The 16,080-nt window shown below is 50.2% G+C and overlaps 1 protein-coding gene across 2 annotated transcripts in view; it reads left to right on the top strand.

Annotated features, from left to right (window-relative positions):
* Positions 1-16,080, top strand: part of B4GALT5 (beta-1,4-galactosyltransferase 5) — a 142,223-nt gene that overhangs the window by 113,370 nt on the left and 12,773 nt on the right. The window contains exon 9 of one of the 2 annotated variants that reach the window (XR_004179109.1): positions 3,439-3,579. Coding sequence is in view for 1 of the 2 variants with exons in the window: in XM_017944709.3 (XP_017800198.1) it covers positions 3,439-3,442 (4 nt within the window). In the remaining variant the exon portion in view is untranslated. Of the gene's footprint in view, positions 1-3,438; positions 3,770-16,080 lie in introns of those variants that run through there. The other variant, XM_017944709.3, reaches the window with a different exon arrangement.

Below are 16,080 nucleotides of genomic sequence, written 5' to 3'. Positions count from 1 at the left end.
TCAGGGTGAATGCATCCGCAACCCACTCATCTCCCGCAGAAACCTGCTCTGCCCACAGCCTTCTTGGCCTCAAGGGCAGCCAGCTCCACCCTCCCCAGAGGCTCAAGGAGCCATCCCGGACTCCTCTCTGTCTGCCACCTCCATGTCCCATCCACCAGCTAATCCTGTCGGTTCCACCTTCAGAATACATCCAGACTCCGTTTCCCCATTCCACTGCCCCACCAAGCCCAGCCGTCATCCTGTGTGCGGCCACCTTCTCCCCGGGCTCACAGCCTCCACCCCGGGTCCTAACAGTCTGGCCTCCTCATGGAGTGATCTTGTAAGGACCTAAGTCAGGCCAGGCTCCTCCCCTGCTCAGAACCCTCCATGGCTTCCAGCTCACTCACAATGAGAGCCAAGGTCCCTAAATGACCCTCAAGGCCTCACCCCATGATTTAAAATTGAAACACACTCCAGCCCTACCCTCTCACTCTTCTGTGCTTTTTTTTTTTTTTTTTTGAGACAGGGTCTCGCTCTGTCACCCAGGCTGGAGTGCAGTGGTGCGATCTTGGCTTACTGCAACCTCCATCTCCGAGGTTCAAGCGATTCTCGTGCCTCAACCTTCCGAGTACCTGAGAGGTGCGCCACCACGCCCAGCTAATTTTTGTATTTTTAGTAAAGACAGGGTTTAACCATGTTGGCCAGGCTGGTCTCAAACTCCTGACTTCAAGTGATTCACCCACCTCAGCCTCCCAAAATGCTGGAATTACAGGCGTGAACCACCACGCCCAACCTTTTTGAGACAGGCTCGCTCAGTCTCCCGGGCTGGAGTTCAGTGACATAATCGCGGCTCACTGCAGCCTTGATCTCCTAGGCTCAAGCAATCCTCCCACCTCAGTCTCCCAAGTAGGTGGGACTACAGGCGTGAACCACCATGCCCAGCTAATTGTTTTGTGTTTTTAGTAGAGACAGGGTCTCTACTATGCTATGTTGCCCAGGCTGGTTCCAAGCTCCTGGGATCAGGTGATCCTCCTGCCTCGGCCTCCCAAAGTGCTGGGATTACAGGTGTGAGCCGCCACGCATAGCCTGTTCTCTATTTTTACGTACAGCAAGAATCACCAAGTGCCATATCTTTTACGTATTTGTCTTGTTTATTGCCCATCCTCTCCGTGTGAACAGCTGCTGGGGGCAGGGACAGGCTGTGTCTTTCTGGTCACTGGCATCTCTCCAGCACTCAGCACTGTGTCTGGCACAGTGGCACAGTAGGTGCTCAATGAATATTTGTTGAATGAAAGGGTAGGTGGATGGATGGACAGATGGGGATAGATGGATGGATAGATGGATGGGTGGATGGATGGATCTGCCAACAGCAGCATAGCGGTTTAAGAGCACAAATCCCAGCCTCACATTAGAACTTTGGGGGTTCTGGTTCCACCGCCACCACCTACAAGCTGTGCAACCTTGGATGGGCTAGATGACCTCTCTGGGCCTCAGCTTCCCAACAGGAATAAAAATAACACCCATCTTGTGTTCTGACAGCATTAAATCCCTTAATCCACAGCCAAGCCTGGGCTCAGGCACACAGTAGGTGCTTAGTAAACATATGCAGATGAACAGGTGCCAGGGCCGTGGTTCTGACTGCTCTGGGGTAAGCAGTAGGTGCTGCACAGGGACAAGTGTCTTACTTTAGTCACTGTTTCCAGCCTTCCTCCTCCCCTCTCCACTCGCTAAACCCCTGAAGGGTAGGGATTATGTCTCAGTCATATTCCTTTGCACATAGTAGGTGCTCATTAAGTGCTGGCATTGAGATGAGGACACTGATGTTTGAGGAATGCCTCCTGTTTGCCCTGCAAACTGAGAGGCAGATTCTCCTACTCCACCTTACAGATGAAGAAACCGAGGCTCAGGGATCCCTGAGAGCAAAGGGAAGGGACGTCATTCTGCAGAGTGACCAGCAGGGGGAGAGCGGGACTGCTCTGTGACTCCTAGGACCCAGCGGCAGGTGCACTGCTCTGAGAGTGAACGCTGCGTTACATTTTGCACTTGTAGGCACCTCACTTCTCTCACCTTAGTACCAGCCCTGGTCGGAAGGGCCCTATCATACTAGGACACGCCTTTCTTCTGCCTTGCATCGTGTGCTTATGCTCTCCCAGGCCCTGTGCTAAGGGCTTCCCACATATATTAGCTCATGTGGTCTTCATGACAGCAGATGTGCGGCAGGTCCTGTTACTGCCCCCTTTCTGCAGACGTGGTAGCTGAGTCCAGGGGAGGTCACTAGCCAGAGGTAATGCTGTTGCACCATTGCATGTTGGATGTATGAAGGCAGATCTCATGCCTTCGGATCACATGCCATAATTGTGTTAAACATGTGTGTGGCCTCGTCTGCAGAGGGGTGCATGTATCTGCATGAAAGAAGGGAAGCAGGCATTTGTGACTAAGATGGTGGACTGTGGCAGAGCATAAGAATTTGTCTAAGTTATTACATCCATGACCTTTCCATGTCAGAGAAGTGGGGAGCTGGGGGAGCCCAGAAAGGCAGAGCTTGGCTCAGCCTCAGGGGATGCTCCTGGGGCAGACGGGGAAGCTCACCTGATTTTTCAGGGAGGACTCATGGTTACCAGGTGGAAGCAGAAAGACATTTCAGGCTGGAGGAACCAAGTGTACAAAGGCCCTGGGGCTGTTCAGGGAACCCCAGTAGCCGAGTCTGGCTAAAGTGGAGTGAAAGGGAGGAGGGAGGCAGGATGAGGCAGACATATGGCAGGGCTTGAATCACTGAGACTTAGAGGCAAAGGCAGAGCATGGGGTCAGATGCAGGGCATGCAGGACAGTGTGAAGTCCCAGTATATGGTCTTCTACCTCTTCCGGAAACTTCAAAGGGCTATCAATGTTCCCCTCTTCCAGATGGGCAAGCTGAGGCTCAGAGAGGTGGGACAATTTGCCCAGATGGCCTGCACACGGCAGGTTGGGATTTGAATCTGCTCTGGGAACCTCTGCACTTTGCTGCTTTTTGAAAAAACACCATAAACTCAGAACAATTCCATGAATTTTGACTGAGTGAATGAATGTATGGGTGGGTGGGTGGGTGGGTTGGTGGATGGATGGATGGATGGATGGATGGATGGATGGATGGACGGATGGATGGACGGACGGGTGGATAGATGGATCTGCCAATAGCAGCATAGCAGTTTAAGAGCACAGATCCCAGCCTCACATGAGAACTTTGGAGGTTCTAGTTCCACCTCCACCACCTACAAGTTGTGCAACCTTGGATGGGCTAGATGACCTCTCTGGGCCTCAGCTTCCTAAGAGGAATAAAAATAGCACCCACCTTGTGTTCCGACAGCATTAAATGCAACCCATGGGCCTGGTACTGGGCTGAGTGTTTTCTCCGCGTTGTTTTATTGAATTCTCAGAGATCATCATAGGAAGGAGGTGTTATTATTTTCCTTTCTTTTACAGATAAAGCACCGTGGCTCAGAGAAAGCAAGTGACTTGCCTAAAATCACAGGGTCCACAGAGTCACAGCCAGAATGCAAGCCTGGGCCCTCAGATCTGGAGTCTGCCCTCTTCACCATGGCTCCTGAGTCTCCCAAACTCCAGGTACCTTTGGATTTTGTGCCATCTGTGTTTTATTTTCCTTAATGTGTATTTTAAATGGACTTTCTGCCCACGTTTCTCTTTAAACCTGTTTCTGCAGAGGAAACGTTATATCATTAGCAAACATGGAAAACCATTATCATGTATCATGAAAACAATTATGAAAATAAGGCTGGGTGCCCGGCACAGTGGCTCACAACTGTAATCCCAGCGCTTTGGGAGGCTGAGGCAGGTGGATCATGAGGTCAGGAGTTCGAGACCAGCCTGGCCAACATAGTGAAACCCCATCTCTACTAAAAGTACAAAAATTAGCCAGGCATGGTGGCACATGCCTGTAGTCCCAGCTACTTGGGAGGCTGAGGCAGGAGAATCACTTGAACCCAGGAGGCAGAGGTTGTGGTGAGCCGAGATCACACCACTGCACTCCAGCCTAGGCAACAGAGTGAGAATCCATCTCAAAAAAAAAAAAGGAAAAGAAAATAAGGCTGGGCACGGCAGCTCACACCTGTCCAGCACTTTGGGAGGTCAAGGCAGGCAGATTACCTGAGGTCAGGAGTTCAAGACTGCCTGGCCAACATGGTGAAACCTTATCTCTACTAAAAATACAAACATTAGCTAGGCATGGTGGTGCACACCTGTAATCCCAGCTACTAAGGAGGCTGAGGCAGGAGAATCACTTGAACCCAGGAGGCGGAGGTTGCAGGTTGAGCCGAGATAGTGCCACTGCACTCAAGCCAGGGTGACAGAGTGAGACTCTGTCTCAAAAAAAAAAAAAAAAAATTATGAAAATAAGTACAAGAAGTGCTAAAAATATCATGATATTCTTGCCAGATGCTCTTGCTTACACAGTCTGGAGTCAGGGGCCTGTGAGAACTTTGTTAGAAAGAAGAGAGTTCAGCGGCTCACGCCTGTAATCCAGCATTTTGGGAGGCCTAGGTGGGCGGATCATGAGGTCCGGAGATCAAGACCATCCTGGCCAACATGGTGAAACCCTGTCTCTACCAAAAATATAAAAATTAGCTGGATATGGTGGCGCATGCCTGTAATCCTAGCTACACGGGAGGCTGAGGCAGGAGAATTGCTTGAATCAGGGAGTCAGAGGTTGCAGTGAGCTGAGATGGCACCACTGCACTCCAGCCTGGCGACAGAGTGAGACTCCGTCTCAAAAAAAAAAAGAAAGAAAGAAAGAAAGAAAGAAGATAATTAGTGAGGTAATGGGGAGATGTTAGCGGCAGGGATTTTTTTTTTTCTTGAAATGTTCAGAGCAGCTGCAAGAGAATCCCCATAGGAAGAACTTCTGCTCTGTGATTCCACTCCTTGTGGGGCCTAGAATAACCCACAGACCTCGAGTGCGGCAGCAGCTGGGCAGGCCACTCAACCCTAGGCCGGATCCCTCCTCTCAGCTCGCCTGGGGCTGTCCCAGGCCCTGCATCAGAGTCCTTGTCCATGCACTAGGTGGATAGGGGGACCCTGGCAGCAGAGCCCTGACTATACCCTCTCACCCTCTGCTCCTCACTGGCAGAGGCTCCTCAAGGCAGAGTATACAGCTGGCACTCAGCCAGGCCTCCAGAGCCTGGGCTGCGGAGATTCCACATTTGGTGGCTGGTTTTATTTATTTATTTGAGACGGAGTTTTGCTCTGTTGCCCAGGCTGGAGTGCAGTGGCGTGATCTTGGCTCACCACAACCTCCGCCTGCCGGGTTCAAGGGATTCTCCTGCCTCAGTGCCCGGCTCCTATTTTTTTTTTTTTTTTTTTAATAGAAAAATGTTCCATGCACCACCAACTCTTTCCTGGGCAGGGTTGGGAAACAATTTCCAGATGGGAAATAATTTTAGGGAAGAGAAACAGCTAAAATTACAGGTCATTCTGCTGCCAGCTCCCACTGGGACAAGCCAGCCGTAGCCCTGGAACTTTCCCAAAGTGGGGTGGGTGGGTCTGGGTGGAGAGAGAAGCCAGGATGGACTGTTGAGACGGGATGTCCCTCGGGCTGTGCGTGTTCAGGCCTTGTGAGCATCTCCGAACAGCCTTGGCGGCTGCATCTGGGGACCACTTGCTGATATCAGACACTCACCCATCCCCCTTCAATTCTCACCACAACCCACGAGGGCAGAAGCTTGGAAACATCCCTGGTATAGCCTCAGGATCCAGCTGCCATTTTACAGAAAATCCCGAGGACAGAACGTGTTAAACCGTGACACAGTGCTGTCATCAGCCTCACCCAGACCCAGGGATCTGTGCAGGTTAGACGGCCCAGGGACTGCGCAGATAAACTGTAAGGAAAAGCAAGGGATGGAGGAGGAATAGAAACTAAAAGAGACATCAAGTTTTTAAAAAGCGGGCAAGATAAAATATAGCGTCTGGGGCTGCTTGCAGTGTTGGTAAAGCAAGAAAGAAACACAAGTGATATCCATAAAACTTAGGGTAGCGGTGACTTTTGGGAGGAGGGCAGGGCTTTGAGAGGACAGGGTTTCCGTAGGGCTGTCTAGAGGTGGCAGGCAACGTTACATTTCTTGACCTGAGGGTGGTCACAAGGGTGTTCAGTTGCCTTATAATTAATCGTTAAGGTGCATGCTTATGCTGTGTGGTTTTGGTATCTATATCTGTTCTACTTTTCAAAAAAAATGCCAAGTTGAAAAAACAACAATAACAACAAAATATCCCCCATGCAGATGAAGAAAGGGACGCTTGGAGGATTGAAGTGGTTCTTCCATGAGGAGTGAGTGGGGAGCTGGAACCTGAACCAGCTTATAAGCCACTGCCTTTTTATTCATTCAACAAATATTTGCCAAGCCCCGAGGTTGTGCCAGGGACTGGGCTAGCAGCCAGTGAGAGAGACAGCCTGTCCTCATGGAGCCCAGAGGCTCAGCAGTCAGCCAGGTTAGAGAACCGTGGCACCCTCCTGCCAGGACACCTGCCAGGTGTCTTGGAGGAGCTGCATCTTGGGGATAGATGGCTGAGCTCACAGGATTTAAGTGAAATCTCCAGGGGCTAAAAGCAGATATGAGTTGGAAATTGCAGCCTGACCCAATGCCTGAGGTAGGGTTTGCCTACCACGGGTGGGATCAAAGGTACTTTTACAAAGACTTCTAATTGTGATGGCTGGGCGCAGTGGCTCACGTCTGTAATCCCAGCAGTTTGGGAGGCTGAGGCGGGTGGATCACGTGAGGTCAGGAATTCAAGACCAGCCTGGCCAACATGGTGAAACCCCATCTCTACTAAAAATACAAAACTTAGCCGGGCATGGTGGCAGGTGCCTGTAATCCCAGCTACTCGGGAGGCTGAGGCAGGAGAATCGCTTGAAACCAGGAAGCGGAGGTTGCAGTGAGCCGAGATCACGCCACTGCACTCCAGCCTGGGCGACAGAGTAAGACTCTGTCCCCACCCCCAAAAAAAGAAAAGAAAAAAAAGTAAAGAGAATCCAACTTCTATATCTGAACTCGAGCTCAGACATGTAAATTATCCCCTTGTTAGCCACAGGCTTGACCTCACTTTCTTCTTTTTTTTTTTTTTTTTTAAGACAGGGTCTCGCTGTGTTGCCCAGGCTGTAGTGCAGTGGTGCAATCACCTCAGCTTTCCAAGTGGCTGAGACCACAGGTACGTGCCACCACACCTGGTTAATTTTTAAATATTTTTTGTAGAGATGAGGTTTTGCTATGTTGCCTGGGCTGGTCTCGAACTCCTGGGCTGAAGTGATCCTCCCACCTCAGCCTCCCAAAGGGTTGGAATTATAGAAGTGAGCCATTGCATCCAACCCTCACTTGCTTTAAATTAAAATTTTTAATCAAACAAGGAGAAGTGAACCCAGGTTGACAGGCTGAGCCCATTCCTAGCTCCAGGGATGAGCACTTGGCCAAGGCCTGGCCAGTTAGAGCTCAGCATCTGGTGGCCACAGCAATTGGTAACAGATGGGAAGTGACCCAAGCCAGGCATATGGGCATCTTCTCAGGAACTCTTCCAGGCGTGCAGGGAAAGAGGCTGTATTTGTTTGCTAGCACTGCCATAGCAAAAGACCACAGACTGGGTGGCTTAATCATCACAGTTATTTTCTCACAGTGCTGGAGGCTGGAAGTCCAAGCTCAAGATGCCGACTGTCAGGATTGGTTTCCGTCCATACCTCTCTCTTTGGCCTGCAGGTGGCAGCCCTCTTGCTGCCTCTGCACGCAACCATCCCTCTGTGCAGGAGCGCTCCTGGGGTCTGTTCTTATAAGGACACCAGGCAGACTGGATTAGGGCCCACCCTAACAACCTCATTTTAACGTAACCACCTCTTTAAAGACCCCATCTCTAAATGCAGTCATATTTTGAGGTCTTGGGGGTTGGGACTTCAACATATGAATTTTGAGGGAACGCACAATTTAGCCCATAACAGAGACCTTCTCTTTCCACTGAAGTTGCTATTCAGGACAAAAGCAGGACCTGAAATATTTCCACGACAACAGGATGCCCGGAGGTGGGCTGGCACAGGGTGCTCCCTGAATGATCCCTTACAGGAAGGAGGCTGCCCACCTGGGGCTGGGACATAACCTCGCTACCTTCCTAGGGCCATGAGGAAGGCGCCTCTCACCAGAGTGGCAAAAACAAGAACATGCAGTTCTGGCATGGATGTGGGGAAATGGGCAGTCTCTCTCCCTTCTGGCAGCCCCTAACAATAATAGAACCGTACATCGTCTTTTGGTACAGCAAAACCTACCAGTGCATGCTTACAAACACATGCACCTGTGGGGTTGCTTAGCATGGTGTTTTTGTAATGGAGAAGGGTTGGAAAGAGCTTTAAGGGCCATCAGCAGGGCCCTTGGTTCTTCCATCTGGAGAATCCATTACTTGGGATCAAATCCGAGCTTTGCTGCTTCCCAGCTGTGCAGCCTTGGGAATGTGTCTGGGCCTTGTGGAGAAATGGGGTAATGGGAGCAGAGTCACCTCTAATGTCCTTGTGACCAGTTCATCAGTTACTTGAGGCAGGACACTTGGGATGTGGCAATAGTTTCATGTGTGTGCACAATGTGCTTTTACTTTTTAATGTTGATTACAATTTTCCTTTAGATGCATATTCTGCATATGTATACAATGTGCTTTTTTTTTTGAGATGGAGGTTTGCTCTTATTACCCAGGCTGGAGTGCAATGCTGCAATCTCGGCTCACTGCAACCTCCGCCTCCCAGGTTCAAGGGATTCTACTGCCTTAGCCTCCAGAGTAGCTGGGATTACAGGCGCCCACAACCACGTTCAGCTAATTTTTGTATTTTTAGTAGAGACAGAGTTTCGCCATGTTAGCTGAGCTGGTTCAAACTCCTGAACTCAGGTGATCCACCTGCCTCGGCCTCCCAAAGTGCTGGGATGATAGGTGTAAACCACCATACCTGGCCTACAATGTGCTTTTAACTGAGAGGAATGGCATCATGCAAAGACCTCCCTACTCAAAGAATGGTTCCAGATCAGCAGCACAAGGAGCACCTGGGATCTTGTTAGAAACGCAGCATCTGGGCCGGGTGTGGTGGCTCACACCTGTAATCTCAGCACTTTGGGAGGCCGAGATGGGTGGATCACTTGAGCTCAGGAGTTCAAGACCAGCCTGGGTGACACAGCAAGAGCAAGTCTCTACAAAAAATACAGAAATTAACTACAAAAAAATGTATAGTGGCATGCACCTGAAGTCCCAGCTACTTGGGAGGCTGAGGCAGGAGGATTACTTGAGTCCGGGAGTGGAGGTTGCAGTGACCTGTGATCATGCCACTGCACTCCAGCCTGGGCAACAACGCAAGACTCTATCTTAAAAAAAATTGCAGCGAATGCAACATCTGAGTCCCCACCCCAGACCTATGAGCCAGAATCTGCATTTTATCATGGTCCTCAGTCCCCAGAGTGAACATGGGCACATTCAAGTGTGAGCAACACTGCCATAGACCTTGTTCTGAAACAATTGGAAATTCATGCTGCCTTTTCCCTGGGGTTGCTGAGCTGGTGAGAAAAAAGCTGGGAGTGGCTAGGGGCAACCTTGGTCTCATCATGACCTGGAGAGTCTGCGTGGAGTAAAAGAGATGAGAGCCAGAGGTAGTGCATCTTGGTAGATATTGACTTAACATCTGGATCCAACCATGCCTGAAGCCTACCTCTACTCCTGCTTTTACCAGATAGAGTTGACATAAATTCTCATGGCATCAGCCAATTTGAGTCAGGGTTCTGCTATATTTTTCATCTGATAGAGCCCTGCCTAAGATACTCACCGTATGGGCTTTGGAACTTTCTTGCCTTGTTTCTTTTCTTTTTCTTTTCTTTTCTTTTCTTTCTTTGTTGTTGTTTTTTTTTTTTGTTTGTTTGTTTGTTTTTCTGTTTGTTTGTTTTTTTGAGACAGAGTTTCATTCTTGTTGCCCAGGCTGGAGTGCAATGGCGCGATCTTGGCTCACTGCAACCTCCCGCTCCGGGGTTCAAGCTATTCTCCTGCCTCAGCTTCCCGAGTAGCTGAGATTACAGGTGTGTGTCACCATGCCTGGCTAATTTTGTATTTTTAGTAGAGATGGGGTTTCACCATGTTGGTAAGGCTGGCTGGTCTGGAACTTCTGACCTTGGGTGATCCACCCGCCTCGGCCTCCCAAAGTGCTGGGATTACAGGCATGAGCCACTGTGCCCAGCCACCTTCCTTGAGTCCTAATTTTCTCTCTGGAAAATTCAGCTGACAAAGGAAGAACATACGAGACAACATAGGCAAGGCACACGGACCAAGCCTGGCACAGAGTAGGTGCTCTAGAGCCTGGCACAGAGTAGGTGCTCTAGAAGGAGTGATAGTGTGATTGTTTTATCATCCCCACCACAGCTCTTCAGAGCTCCCTAGGGGCCCCATTCTCCTCTGTGTGGTGGAGGTTTCAGGGCACAGGGCAGGCACACAGTGGGTGCCCATGTGTGATAAGGTGTACAACATGTATTTGGAGCACTGGGCTAGAGTCAGGCAGATCTAGGTTCAGCCTCTGGCTCTGCCACTTACTGGCCGGGTGACCTTGGGCTGACGGGCCCTCTCTGGGTATCAGTCTCATTATTCGTGAAGTGACTTGACCTGGCTGTTCCTGGTTTTACCTGCAGTTCACGTGCAGTGAGAGCTTGACTAGCGAACGCCCACAGATCACCCATCAACACCAACCTCCTTAGGGTGAGGGTTTAGTGACCCACTGACTTTTTTGAGACAGTCTTGCTCTGTGGCCCAGGCTGGAGTACAGTGGCTCAATCTCGGCTCACTGAAACCTCCCCCTCCTGGGTTCAAGCAATTCTCCTGCCTCAGCCTCCCAAGTAACTGGGATTACAGGCGCCCGCTACCATGCCCGGCTAATTTTTGTATTTTTAGTAGAGATGGACTTTCACCATGTTGGCCAGGCTGGTCTCAAACTCCTGACTTCAAGTGATCCACCCGCCTCAGCCTCCCAAAGTGCTGGGATTACAGGCGTGAGCCCCCACACACAGCCACCCACTGACTTCTTGACCTGCTCATCACCCGGGATCACCCAGAAGACAGGAAGACCCAGGCCCCAGAGAGAATACTGCAGATATCGTGAGCCACAGAGCCCTGAGCCACTGACCTGTCTCCTGGGTCTGGCTTGGGCCTCCTCCAGAAGCAGACACTTAGAGGGTCCAAGGGCAGGGAGCTCAGCGGGGAGCTGATCCCAGGAAGCTCTGAGAGGAGAGGGGAGGGGGCAGCTGGTACTGCTGAGTGTCTTGATAAGCAGGTTATCACTTGGGCAACTGGGGCTCTGTCATGCTGGGGCCTCTGGGAGCGGGTGCAGAGTCCACTTCAGGGTTGCTCCTCCCCAGGCCCCAGGAAGCTGGAGGATTTATCAACACCCCCATCCAGCCAGCATAGGCCAGAGAACCACGGCAGGAAAACAGAAACCTCTCCCCTGGACATGGTCCCACCAGCCCAGAGCTGCCAGATCCCCAGGCCTCCGCCCTCATCTGGATTGAAGAAGCCATCTGCCTGTACAGGCCCTGTCTGCCTGGAAAGAAACTTCAAACGTGGCTTTGGGGGGATTCCAGAGACTGTTCCCGTCTGTGCAAGAAGGACACTGAGTGTTCAAAACATAAGGAGGCCTCGCTGTGAATCAGGCCAGAGCAGGGGCTCACCTGAGAGTGGGGTGTCCTGACATTGTGTCCGGGCACCTGCTGGCCTCACCTAAATGCCTGGCCCTGCCTGAAAGCAGACCAAGGGAAGATGAGATTAGAACTTTAGGAAGATGGTTCTGGCCACTGGATAGAGAAGGGACTGTTGGGGGGAAGGGGGGATGCGGGCAGAGTCACGGAGGCCCAGGAGGGCTTGTTGCCATTGTCCATCCATGCAGTGAGGCCCAGAGGGGTAGTGGGAATGAGGGAGGCTGGGTTTGCAACTCTAGGGTGAAGGGACCTCCATTTTGTTCAGTGATACGCCCTGCCCTTCTCTATCCCATGCAGGCTGTGTGACCGTAGGCAAGTTACTTCACCTCTCTGGGCCTTAGTTTTCTCATCTGTGAAATGGGGCATGCTTCTCTATACCCACCTATATCTAGAGGGTGATTGTGGGATTAAATGAGTTAACATGTGTATAGCACTTGGCCTCTAGTAAGTGCTACAGAGTGTTGGCCTCTGTTCTTATTATAGTTATTGTTACTGTTAGTATTAGTATTCTTACTATTGTCATCTCCCTCCAAATTTCACACCCATGAATCCAGACTCCAGGCAGCCATGTAAATCTGGGGTTTAACTCTTGAAACTGAGTATGTCATCCACTTATCTTGCTATGATCTCGAGGATCCCAGCCCCAAATATCTGAGACCTTCATACCTGCTCCCAGTGCTCCAGGACCCCCCTCACTGAGTTCCTGACCCTGATCCCAGTCTACCCTGTCCGGCTGGGGCACTTGGCCCGTGTCACCTCAGTGTGGGCCTAGACAAGGGAACTCAACGGCATGTCCTCCTTCCAGTTTCTCCCTGCCTGTGCGTCTCACCCTGTCAGTTCAACCTGTGACGTTTGCCTCCTGGCCACTTCTCTGTCTCTATGGTCACCACTCTGTCCAGGCCACCTCTGCAGCTATAACAACCTCCTTGATAATCTTTGACTCAAAAGGAAGGTTTTGTGTTCAATTTCCTTTATTTATTTATTTATTTATTTATTTATTTATTTATTTTTAGAGATGAGGTTTCACCATGTCACCTGGGCTGGTCTCGAACTCCTAGATTCAAGCGATCCACCTGCCTTGGCCACCCGAAGTGCTGGGATTCCAAGCATGAGCCACTGTGCCTGGCTCTTGTGTTTAATTTCAAATCACACAGCTGTTGCACAAGTTCAAGCAATATAGAAGCATATCTAAACTGAAGACCTTTTGTTAACTCTGGAAAGATGTTAATAGTAGATTTCAGGGAAGTGGTTAGGGACAACTGGTTGCATATTGTTTGCATTTTATTGTTTAAATTTTGTGACAAGTGAGCATTGCTTTTGTATTTTAAAAATTATGCTTAAAACATAGGTAAGACATGTAAGTGGGAAAAAATTCAATGGCACAAAAATGTATCCAATGAAAACGAGTGTCTCTCCCCACCCTTAACCCCCAGATTTCACTTTCCTTAAGCAACCCTGCCTCCAGTTTCCCACGGACTCTGCTACTGAAAGTCTGTATGTACAAAAACACACATGATTGTACGCACTCTTTATTTACATAGATAGATGTATGTTACACCCAGTGTCTTGCAGCTTGCTTTTTTTAACCTAACATACTTGTCATTCTTTCTAATTCATCACACATACCTGTGTTGCTCTTTTTCACAGCTGCATAGTATTCCACTGCATGGCTGGACCTTATTTATTAATAGCTGTTTTCTTACTGATGGCCCTTTAGGTTGTTTCCGGCCTTTTCTGTTATAAAGCAATACTGTGGGCCAGGCACAGGAGCTCACGCCTATAATCCCAGCACTTTGGGAGGCTGAGGCTGGAGAATTGTTTGAGCCCAGGAGTTTGAGACCAGCCACAGCAACATAGAGATAATTAGCTGGTTGTGTGGTGCATGCCTGTGGTCCCAGCTACTCAGGAGCCTAAGGTGGGAGGGTCACCGAGCCCAGGAGGTTAAGGCTGCTGTGGGCTGTGATTGTACCACTGCACTCCAGCCTGACAGAGTAAGGCCCTGTCTCAAAACAGCAACAACTACAAACAATACTGTGGTGACTGTCTTTGTATGTTGTGTGTGTGTGTGTGTGTGTGTGTGTGTGTGTGTGTGTGTGTGAGAATGTATCTGTGGGCAAAATCTCTGAAAGTCAGATTTTATAACAGATTCGTGCATTTTACATTTTGATCCATGTGACCAAACTGCACTTTGGTACCAATTTATTCTCCTACCAACATGTGAGGGTGCCTGTTTCCCCACAGCTTTGTCAGTACCATGTGTGAACTTTCTGATGTTTTTGTCACTCTAATAGATGGAAGCAGGTGTCTCAGTATGGTTTCAATTTCTATTTTTAAATGAAGAGTGAAGCAGAGTACCTTTTGCTTGTTGAGTGAAGCATAGTATCATTGGCCGGGCGCGGTGGCTCACGTCTGTAATCCCAGCACTTTGGGAGGCTGAGGTGGGCAAATCACCTGAGGTCAGGAGTTTGAGACCAGTCTGGCCAACATGGCAAAACTCTGTCTCTACTAAAAATACAAAAAATTAGTCAGGCGTGGTGGTGGGCACCTGTTCTCCCAGCTACTTGGGAGTCTGAGGCAGGAGAATCGCTTGAATGTGGGAGGGGGAGGCTGCAGTGAGATGAGATCGTGCCACTGCACTCCAGCCTGGGTGATGGAGCGAGACTCCAACTCAAAACAAACAAACAAACAAACAAAAAAGAGCAACAAAAAACCACAGCATCATTGTCACATGTCAGGAAGCTCCATTGTAAAATATAAAAATAATTTAAAACAAAACAAACATATAATAATAATTTAGGCCAGGTGCGGTGGCTTATGCCTGTAATCCCAGCACTTTGGGAGGCTGAGGCGGGTGGATCGCCTGAGGTCGGGAGTTCAAGACCAGCCTGGCCAACATGGTGAAACCCCATCTCTACTAAAAATACAAAAATTAGCCGGGCATGGTGGTGAGCACCTGTAATCCCAGCTACTTGGGAAGCTGAGGCAGGAGAATTGCTTGAACCCGGGAGGTGGAGGTTGCAGTGAGCCAAGATCACGCCATTGCACTCCAGCCTGGACAACAAGGGAGAGACTCCATCTCAAATAATAATAATTTAAAACAAAATAAATTATTTTGTTTTATTTTCTCCTTGAGCCTCCATACCGGGGCCCATGATATATGTCCCTGGAGGTATATGTGTCCTTGTGAAACAAACAGAGTTATTTTATGATGAGTGTCCTGATTTGCAGAGTTCTCCTGTTCCTCACTTGCTTTCCCCGGCATTCTGTTTCCCAGATCTCTGCCTGTAGCTGTGCGTGGCCAAGCGTCTCTCCCAATGCTGAAAAGCCACTTACTTCATTTCTCTTTCTTTCTCGGCAAGCTGTTGCTCATGTCCTTTGGGGTGGAACATTTTTCAGTTGTGAAGAAACTTGGGCCCTAAGTCGGTTTCCTCTGAAGCCAGGGAGACATGTGGAGCTGGAGGGAGGGCACCCCAGCTGTCCCATGACTAATCTGGGTCCCGCTGGGCCACACAGGCAGTCCCACATGGCAGGACCACGCCTGGGCAGCCCCCCACAGGCACTGCTGGCCCAGCCTTGGGAGGGGAGCTTGTAGGGGTTGTGAAGGGCGCTCAGGGGCTCAGGGCCTGGACTGTCCCCTTTAAAGTTGCCAGACTTCAGGCCTTCTCTTTGGGGCTCCCTGACACAGCCCAGGGCTCACCCCTCTTTGCAGGCACAGGATGGGTGTGGAAAGGTAGGGGCTAAGTCACAGTTCCTCAGCCCTCGGCATGTCAGGTCTCCCTGAGTCTCCTCATCAGTAAGACAGGGAGGACTCCTGGGGTAGCTGAGTCACCTTTCCTGCCTGCCTTTCCTTTGGCAGCCACATTCTACTCCAGCACCCATGCAGTCACCAAGGGTCTACCGAGCACCGGCTATGCACCAGGCACTGGGCATACATCAAGCAGCAAACCATGTGCCTTCCCGGAGCCGACGTCCGGTGTGTTTGAGTGTGTGGTCAGCACATTCATGCACCCTTCCCCAAGACATCCTCATCCTGAAACCTGTGAATGTGCGAGGTTACACAGCCAAGGGGAATGGAGGCTGCTGAGCAGCTGACCTTGAGCTGGGGGGGACGACCCTGGACTACCCAGCTGATGACATTGTGATCCAATGTAATCACAAGGGGCCTTATCAGTGCAGGAGGGAAGTAGGGGCGTTGCAGGCGGAGGGATGCAGCATGGGAAAGATGGTCTCGCTGTTGCTGGCTTTGAAGATGGAGGATGGAGCCGTGAGCCCAGGAATGCAGGTGGCCTTGAGAAGCTGGAGAAACAGATTATCCCTGTGAGCCTGTAGAAGGAACGTGGTCCTGTCCACACCTTGATTTTAACCTGCTGAGACC

This window comes from Papio anubis, chromosome 16 (genome assembly GCF_008728515.1).
Source record: "Papio anubis isolate 15944 chromosome 16, Panubis1.0, whole genome shotgun sequence".
NCBI classification, from domain to species: domain Eukaryota; kingdom Metazoa; phylum Chordata; class Mammalia; order Primates; family Cercopithecidae; genus Papio; species Papio anubis.
Note: the sequence above shows the minus strand (reverse complement) of the source record. Positions and strands in the feature narration are given on the sequence as shown.